The sequence below is a fragment of the Bison bison genome, unplaced genomic scaffold (genome assembly GCF_000754665.1).
Source record: "Bison bison bison isolate TAMUID 2011002044 unplaced genomic scaffold, Bison_UMD1.0 scf7180017864118, whole genome shotgun sequence".
NCBI classification, from domain to species: Eukaryota; Metazoa; Chordata; class Mammalia; order Artiodactyla; family Bovidae; genus Bison; species Bison bison.
Genome location: NW_011494690.1, coordinates 3,872,649 through 3,882,177, shown reverse-complemented (window position 1 = coordinate 3,882,177; position 9,529 = coordinate 3,872,649). Strand labels below are relative to the sequence as shown.

The following is a 9,529-nucleotide window of genomic DNA, read 5'->3' as shown; positions in this document are numbered from 1 at the left end:
AGGCCTGGCGTGCTGCGATTCATGGGGTCGCAAAGAGTCGGACAGGACTAAGCGACTGATCTGATCTGATCTGATCTGATGTCTATTGTTTACTGGAGAAGGAAATGGCAACCCACTCCAGTACCCTTGCTTGGAAAATCCCATGGATGGAGGGGCCTGGTGGGCTGCAGTCTATGGGGTTGTAAAGAGTCGGATACGACTGAGCGACTTCACTTCACTCACTTCACTTGCTTCATACTTTATCACTGGAGAAGGAAATGGCAACTGACACCAGTATTCTTGCCTGGAGAATCCCATGGATGGAGGAGCCTGGTGGACCAATGGTCCATGGGGTTGCAGAGTCAGACAAGACTGAAGTGACTAAGCATGTAAGCATATACTGTTTACAACCAATGATAATGGTCTTTGGTTAAACCAGTAAATAAATGTGTTCAACAAATGAAAATGAAGTCTTTCTCCTTAAGCTATTCATGGTCTGATACAGATATGCAAATGAAACACCAATATAATACAATAGAAGCAGTAACAGAGACACAGACTAGGTTCGGTGGTGTATCAGGAGTAATTAACTACTCCTGAATGAGTTAGAAGGAAAAGTTACCTCAACCAGGTCTAAAAGTACAAATGCATTTTCCCAGGGATGAAAAAAGGCACCAAAACAAAACAAACTATGCAAAAGCATTGCATATTTAGAAGAGCTACCAGTAGTCTGATTGGGCTGAAGCACAGGATGCATGCAGAGCTGATGAGAGAAACTAGTATCAGACAGGGGAATAGAACTATACAGGTCTAGCAGAGTTTATATCAAACGGGGACCCACTAAAAGATTTTATAGAGAAATAATTAGATCTGTGTTTTAGGAAGAGCACTCAGGCAGTAAGGAAGTACCCACTGGATACTCTTACAACTGTTTAGCCAATAGATGATGAAGGCCTGATTCCAAGTAGTAGACCAGGAGAAACGGGAGAGGACAGAATAAATATATGTGATGTTAAGGATGCAAAATAAAAGGACACATCACATGGGCACAGGAAAGGGGAAAAAGTTATCCTTAATGACTACAGCCAATTTGGTTACACACAGTGACATTAGTCAAAACAGGGAATATAGGAAAAATATTAAATATTGTTAAACTGAATTCCCTTATGTCAGATGAAGATGCAATAACTATAAAAGTATAAGTGAAATGCTTTTAAGAGAGAAACTGAAATTTTAATCTATACATTAAGAATGTTTTAATCAAAAATCAAATAATTTAAGCAATATATGAAAAAGCAAGCACCTGAACAGTGTTAAAAGGGCTTTTAAAAAAATCCACTAAAGTGCACATTAGCTCCAACCTATATAACTCATGTCCTGACATCTATCCAAAGCAATCTCTTAACCATCTACACCAACCAAATTTATTCTTCTTTCCCCCAAACATATTATGCTCTTTAAAATCTCTGCTTTGGCATAAACTGGTCTCTCTGCCCCAAATTCTAAACCACTGCCCCTCCCAACAAGCTTCCCACTTTTCTCCTGTGATGATGTCCAGCCCTAACACTCCTGGAAATGCTGTATTCCTCAAGGCTCACCTTGTGATTCTTTCTCTAAGTCTTCTTAGCAAAGTAAATTTTCTCCATAGTCATGCTTCTACATGACATGCATATCTCTGAAGAACAGTTTTGTATGTATGTTGTTCCCACCTCCCACCTCCCCTCCTCCCCTGCCCCATCATGAGCTTCTCAAAAGCAGGAACTTACTTTTACTGATCTTGGTATCCCCAGAACCTGGCATATCATAAAATGCTCAGGAAGTGTTTGCTTAATTGAAGTGAAAAGTTAGTGAATGTTTCAAAATAATACAACACAGGAAGGGGCAATTTTGACTCTATGTTGGAGTCAAAAAGGGTCAATTTCATAGTTCATGTCTCTTGTCAACAGAGGTCTTAAGAAACGTGCTCGAGGAAATAGAAGACTCACCATTAACAATGCTTCGCAAGCCTTGATCATGTTTAGACAATAGATGCTGCACATCTAGTGCCAAAGGTAAAGTCTCAGTATCCTGAAGGACTAAATTTAATCCAAGGTAGGCATTTGTGGTTTAGCCATTAATAAAATTAACGTAACTTAAAAAAAATTTTTCACTCAAGGTAATGGATCCTAATCTGTCTATGCTATAAATTAGAACATTCTTTTATTTGTCCTAACTTTCAGTTTTCAAATTAAATTTTCCAACAAGACATCATTAAAGTCTTTAGGCGTGGGCTCTAGTTTTCACTTGCCCACTAATTTGTCATGTAAATTTATGTAAATCACTCACACTTGATGTTTTAGTTCCTCTCGGAACCCGACTCCAGTACTCTTGCCTGGAAAATTCCACGGATGGAGGAGCCTGGTAGGCTGCAGTCCATGGGGTCACTAAGAGTCCGACACGACTGAGCGACTTCACTTTCACTTTTCACTTTCATGCATTGGAGAAGGAAATAGCAACCCGCTCCAGTGTTCTTGCCTTGAGAATCCCAGGGGTGGGGGAGCCTGGTGGGCTGCTGTGTGTGGGGTCGCACAGAGTCAGACACGACTAAAGTGACTTAGCAGTAGCAGCAACCTGTCAGTTATGAGGGCTGAACCCAACAGGAAGTCTCTAATTCTTGCTGACAGTCATGTGTTCCTTTCTGGGGTATAATACACAAGCACAAATTTACTCTGTCGGATAGTCACACTTTACAGATTTACATTAGGGATGAAGAATCTTAATTTATCTTATTCTTAGCACAAAAGAGCTATCTCCCATTACTTATGGGAGATCTTACAATGGTCTCCTTATCATGAGTTACCCTTGTTTGAACCTCTCTAATTTCATTATACAGGGTACACCTATGAGGTACTGCTACAGGCCTTTTTGAAAATGTACTCAAACTTACACTTCAAACCAATCTTCTTTTAAGCAGTAACTTTTAAGAGGTGGTAAATTATTCCAATTATACTGACATGGATTATTAAGTAACGCTTCTGAAGTTTTTAAGAAAACTAACTTTATTAGTTAGATGTTTCCAACTTAAAACAGCATCATCCAAATTTGGGGGCTCAACTTATTTATCAAACCTGACTTGGAATTTTTGACACCTACAGAATAGAGAAAACCTGGCTATTACTGAAATTAAAAAAAAAAAAAAAGCCATATACCATTTAAAATAGCAAAAGAAAACAGGTCAAATCCTCATCAACAGAAAACTGAGTAAATAAACTTATGGTACATCCACACAATCAATGCAGCTATAAAAAAGAAATAAGTAATCTTTCGACATATGTCTATGGAATAATATTTAAAATAAAAAACAAAGTGTAGCACAATATATTTAATATGTTAATTCTGGTTTAAAAAAGGGAAGGGGGGATAAAAATCTGTATTTGGTAATCTATGGTAAGGAATGGGAACTGGGCAACTGAGGAACAAAAATGGAAAGGAAATGTTAACATTTCATGTTTTTGAACCATGTGTATGTATTACCTATTTAAAATGCTAGATGCCTCAGGTTCTGAAGAATTCTAAAAAATTTTGAGCAATGACAAAATCCCTGTCTGGCCCCTCAAGATCAAAGACTTCTGTTCATCATTTGTACCCTAAACACCACCCTCTCTCTTCTCAGCAATAAAATACAGGCTCACTGTGAAAAATTTGCAAGAAATAAACATTTTAATTTTCCTGACACTTTTCGTGTTTTCCAGACATTTTATTCTGTATTTTTCCCACCCAGCAAAACAAATAAATTTTACTGCCACCCAATAACATTGTAATATGGATTACATATCTATAGTGGACATGTATTCTCTGTGTGCACAGCAATGGTGACTGATCCTTCCTCTCTTAGATGAGGATTTCAAACACAGTGCTGTCTCCTAGAGGGCAAGCAATCTATCCTCTCTCTCTCAGCGGTTCACAGAAGGCCCAGAGCTAAGGTGAATCCATAGAAGTTCTTCCTAGGGTTTCACTGCTAGAGTTAGCAAGAAGACCCTTTTGCCTTTGGGGTTATAATACTAGGAAGATAACACATTATATTACAAGATCTTGTGATATACTATGAAGGCAATTAAGCCAATACGTGAGGAAGGCAGCCCAGAAAGAGAGACAAAGGCAGAAAAAGACCCAGCATCGTTATCTGAGTCATGACTCCTGTTACATTTACACTTCTTGGTGATTTGAGCCAATATATGCTCTTTACAGTTCAAGTTGATTTGACATGTATTCCTGTCCTCTCCTTCCTTACATGCAGGAGTCCTGACAAATTTACCAAGTTTTTCTTTTCATATCACTGAATATTCTTTAGAAGCATGATTTGAAATGCTGACATACTTTCCATCACATGGATATATTTTACCTATTACTACCTCATGAGTATTAATAGTATTCTCCTACTACTGATAACTTGGGGGGTGTTTCCAACTATTTACAATTAAACATGCCCTTTTGGGGGTGGGGCGGGGCAGCGCTGCATGGCTTGCAGGATCTTAATTCCCCAGAAAGTGAAAGTTGCTTAGTCTCTGGAACCCCACGCAGTTCATGGAATTCTCCAGGGCAGAATACTGGAGTGGGTGGCCTATCCCTTCTCCAGGGGATCTTCCCAACCCGGAATCGAACCGGGGTCTCCGGCAATACCGGCAGATTCTTTACCAACTGAGCTATGAGGGAAGACCATGGATCAAACATGGGCCCATGGCAGTGAAAGTGCTCAGTTCTAAACACTGGAGTGTCATGTTCCTTTCAAAAGCCTCAACTGTATAATCAAATTTTGTTACTGTGAAAACTACATTCAGAATTCCAAATGTGTGTACAGCAGAAAGAACACTGGCCCAGACCACAAAAATTATACTGTTTGTAAATCTATTCTTAAAGATCCCCAACATTTTGTCAAGCTGTAAGTGACGGAGACAACAGTCTCAGAATAAAATGACCTGTAATCTGCAAGCTCCTTATATGCACAATGGATGACATCAATGTCTTAATATTAAACACACAAAACCCTGAAGCTATTTTTTTGCCCTGTGCTGTATTAAGTATTAGTCTCTCAGTCCATGGGATTTTTCAGGCAAGAGTACTGGAGTGGGTTGCTATTTCCTTCTCCAGGGGATCTTCCAGACCCAGGGATGGAACCCAGGTCTCCTGCACTGCAGGCAGATTCTTTACTGTCTGACCCACCAGGGAAGCCCTATTAATGTACTACTTTTTCAAAATATTCGTGTCAATTAAAAAATCTTTTTAGAAAACAGAAATGTTAAATTTTAATTTGCTAAACCATGTTCTAAGGTTATAATATGACATCATTTGTCTGAACTTGTTAAAACTGTGACAAATAGATTCTGTAAGATACCTTGTAGCTAAGACTCTTCTCCACCCCTCCCCAAAAGAAGTAAATTTCTAGGGCATTAAAACAGCTATCTTTTAAGGCAAGAATAACAATAGTAATAAACATTTATTCACTAATCACACTATAACCTGACTGCCAATGCAAGAGATATAAAAGACAAGGGTTCAATCCCTGGCAAGAATAACAATAGTAATAAACATTTATTCACTAATCACACTATAACCTGACTGCCAATGCAAGAGATGTAAAAGACAAGGGTTCAATCCCTGGGTGGGGAAGATCCCTTGAAGGAGGGCATGGTAACCCACTCCAGTATCCTTTCCTGGAGAATCCCAGGGACAGAGGAGACTGGTGGGCTGCAGTCCATAGGGCTGCAAAAGTCAGAAGCGACTTAGCACTGGCAACAACAGTAATAAACATTCATTCAATAATCATAACTATAAACCTAACCAGGATGATTATGGAGAAGGAAATGGCAACCCACTCCAGTATTCTTGTCTAGAATACTCCATGGAAAGAGGGGCCTAGCGGGCTTCAGTCCACGGGGTCACTAAGATGACTGAGTGAGTCTCACACACACACACACGATGATTATAATAAGGCTCACTGTTTGGTAATATACTTTAAAAAATGGAATTAGTCTATCTTTTCACCATTTTATTTTCCCCTTATAATAATATTTTTCAAACATACAATGCTCTACCTATAATAGGAACTACTAAAGAATACTTTTTGGTATGAAGTCGCTCTGTCTTAAATCTTTTCTAAAAAGACTGTTAGAAGTATTAATCAAGTTCAAGCTTGAATGGCTGGATTGTGTAATTATAACACAGTTTAACTTATCAATGGCCTTATTAACTTAATGAATGACACGATAGTGTTTACTATTAGCTGTTATTATTAATACTATTGTATGTAAATCTGTAAAATTAACATTGAATTAACACATTTTCCAGAACCATCTTCTCTTCATTCACTGCTACATAAATTACTATGCTTAGAAAATACCTGCTTCTGCCTCAGAAATCAAAAGGATCTTAGAAATAACCGATCAAGCATACTGAATTAATTTCATGCTTGTTTTGTCTTCTTTTTTAAAACCAACTTAAGTCTCTTTTCTATTAGCTCAAGAAGTGATTTTGGGTATTTTATCAACAGACAATTGATAAAATATATACTGAATGTATCTGTACATGGCTCTCATTAACATTTTCACTAAAATGAGGTGATGAACTATCCAACAAACAATACATTTTTTTTAATAAAAAAAGAAGTTTCCCTAAAACAGTAATTGATTCAGACTCTTTAAATCCAAAGAAACAAGGCTCAGGCAAATATTAGAAAACAAAAACAACAACTCTTTTGGCAACAGATAAGCATGAAGTGGCAACTAGCCTCGCTTGATCTTTTTAAATGTATGTTTAAAAATTAATAAATATATGTTTATAGTGGCTTAAGGAAATTATGGAAGTAAAAAATAAATTAATATGATATCTATGTAAGAGAGATATGAGGCAGGACTATTTAACAGAATGTTGGGGGGGATCATTAATTATGTGGTTGTGTAAAATCTCATCTTTTTGGGTTAAGAAATTTAAAAAAAGAGGCTAAAATTACACATTCAGTTTTATATTTACATGTGGTGTAAGCCCTCAAAGGCTGGAGAAACACAGCCAAGTTAAATCATTTATATTTAATTAAAATCCCTGCAAAAATGAAGTCTGTACTTCAAGGGGCAGTAAGATTCTCAGTGCCATTTCTACATTACAGTCTCACTCACAGTGCTAGTAAGTTACGTATTCAAAAAACTATTGCTTAGAAAAGAGATAAGCGCAAACAAGTAAAAACACAAACTGAAACTAGGTAAAACACTTCCAGAGTTAAAAAATACCTGTAATATACGTAAACATGTAACAAATAAAAATGCACGAAATATTACAATTAACATTCTTGAAGGATTTAACGCACTGCCTAAAACTGGCTTGGTCTGCACAAAACTACAATGTTAAAAGAAACACTTCCAGAGTTAAAAAATACCTGTAATATACGTAAACATGTAACAAATAAAAATGCACGAAATATTACAATTAACATTCCTGAAGGATTTATTAACGCACTGCCTAAAACTGGCTTGGTCTGCACAAAACTACAATGTTAAAAGAAACACTTCCAGAGTTAAAATATACCTGTACTATACGTAAACATGTAATAAATAAAAATGCACGAAATATTACAATTAACATTCCTGAAGGATTTAATGCACTGCCTAAAACTGGCTTGGTCTGCACAAACTAAAATGTAAGGCAGAAATCTTACTACTAGCAGAACTCCTTTAAGAATTATCAACACTACTGACTTTCAGGTCATTTCCCTCTCCTTTTTGCAAATGCTTTCCTTTAAAAGTGAAAGATTAATTAGAAACGACTATACAAAGAAGATTTACACTAATTCAAAATGATACATTAATTACCTTGAGACTCTCTGGCACTTAAAATATAAGGTGAACCAGACTTCCCTGAGCATCTACTTCTTAACTTTACGATAATGCAGCATCACCATAACAACACAAGAACCATGCACAAAAACTCCCCCAAATAAAAAGCAAAGCCAAGTTGACGCTAATTCGTGGTCCAGATAATCGTTCTTAGTTCCCACACAATGTTTTTGAATATCAACTTGAAATGTTAGTGAATTTTTAAAGACTTATAAGTCCGTTCATAAATTAAACCTTGAATCTTTAAAAATCACCATTCCGTTGCATAAATTCGTTTTGTTCTACACTGTTGATATTTTAAACTCTGAATACTGGGAAATTTCCAAGTCAAGAAAAAAGCCATTAAGTCAATTCTCTTATACCACCCCACCTCCCAAACCCCAAACAAACAAAAAGTAAAACGTCCTCCCCAGCTTTTCTCTTTAAACAAGTAGTTAAACTACTTTTGAAAAGCTAGCCTGGCTCTCAATTCTCTATTGCACCTTTACCTTATACCAAAACGGAGCCTGGACAAGACTAATTAAGCTCTGTTTCTAGATTCACAAGTGGCGTCAGGTCTGGGAGCAGGAAGGCTCCCTAGTTTTTGGACCCCTCTCCCAGCATTTCGCACTCTTTCAAGTATGAAGAAGAGGGGACAGGAAGACTGGGCCCGAAAGGGCAGAGCCGGGGCCTAGACCACTGAACGGTCCCCAAAACGGCTCGCGCGATAGGGAGGAGGCAATGAGAACCTGACGCCGGAGGCCAGAGGTGTCCTTGCAAACCAAGGAAGCGCTCGGATTTGGAGCTCAACGCTCGGGACCCCCTTCACCGCCTCCTTTACTCTCCCTTCCCCCATGCTAGAGAAGCAGGGCGCGGGCCCGGTGCGGGAAGGGGGAGGAGGTAAACTCGTCCTGTCACTGCATCGGGAGAAGCTGGAAGGAGCACATGTTCTACGGGGAGAGGCCGCGGCCGCCCCTGCCCCGGCTCCTAAAGCCAGAAACCACCTCCAGCCCCAGAGTTCTGTTCCCTGCGCCTCACCAGGTCGTAGTCCTCCTCATCATCGCACATGAAATCATCCTCCATGTCAGACATCTTGGCTGGGTCGGGGAGAGGGGGGAGGAGAAATTGGAGACAACCTCCTCCCACAATCCTCCGCGGCTCAGAGGCGTCACTCCCAGCTTCTCGCCTTCCCGACGCTCTTAGAGGAGCTGAATGTTTCCTCCCGGAACAAATTAGCTCGGTTTTGAGAGGATTCGCTACGACGCTAAAAGCGATTGCACCGTGCTCCTCTTCCTGTGAGACGGTTGGTGCCTTAGCAACTAAACCTAGCAACTAGGGAATCTTTAAGTGCCACGGATTTCAGCGGAAGGGCCTTGGAAACCTTTCGCTCTTAACGTGCGGTTTCCAGCCTCCTGGGCAAGGGAACAGTCTCCTCCCTTGCCTGGCACTCAGGAACCATTTCAGCCTGGTGAAAGTAAGAGGCAGTTTGGGACTAGAAGGCTTTCGCGGAGAAAAGTCTGACATGCCTATCCTGTGTGACAGGTAGTATTCTTTTTGCCATGATTACGGATGTGCATTTAGCCCACACATTTTGGTGGGTGGTCCTCTGATGTTTGGAAACCTTTCAGCAGCACGGTTTACACGTAATGTTTGTTATATTTGTAGTCGGCAAAACAACTCTGTAGATATCCTAAATTAAGTATCAATCT

The 9,529-nt window shown here is 39.1% G+C and overlaps 1 protein-coding gene across 2 annotated transcripts in view; it reads right to left on the bottom strand.

The window, feature by feature from the left end:
* COPS2 (COP9 signalosome subunit 2) overlaps nucleotides 1-8,982 on the bottom strand; it is a 32,484-nt gene extending 23,502 nt beyond the window's left edge. Inside the window, exon 1 of one of the 2 annotated variants that reach the window (XM_010839521.1) lies at nucleotides 8,859-8,982. In XM_010839521.1, coding sequence (XP_010837823.1) covers nucleotides 8,859-8,912 — 54 coding nt within the window. In that variant the 5' untranslated portion in view covers nucleotides 8,913-8,982. The remainder of the gene's footprint in view (nucleotides 1-8,858) is intronic. The other variant, XM_010839522.1, reaches the window with a different exon arrangement.
* Nucleotides 8,983-9,529: the final 547 nt, after the last annotated feature.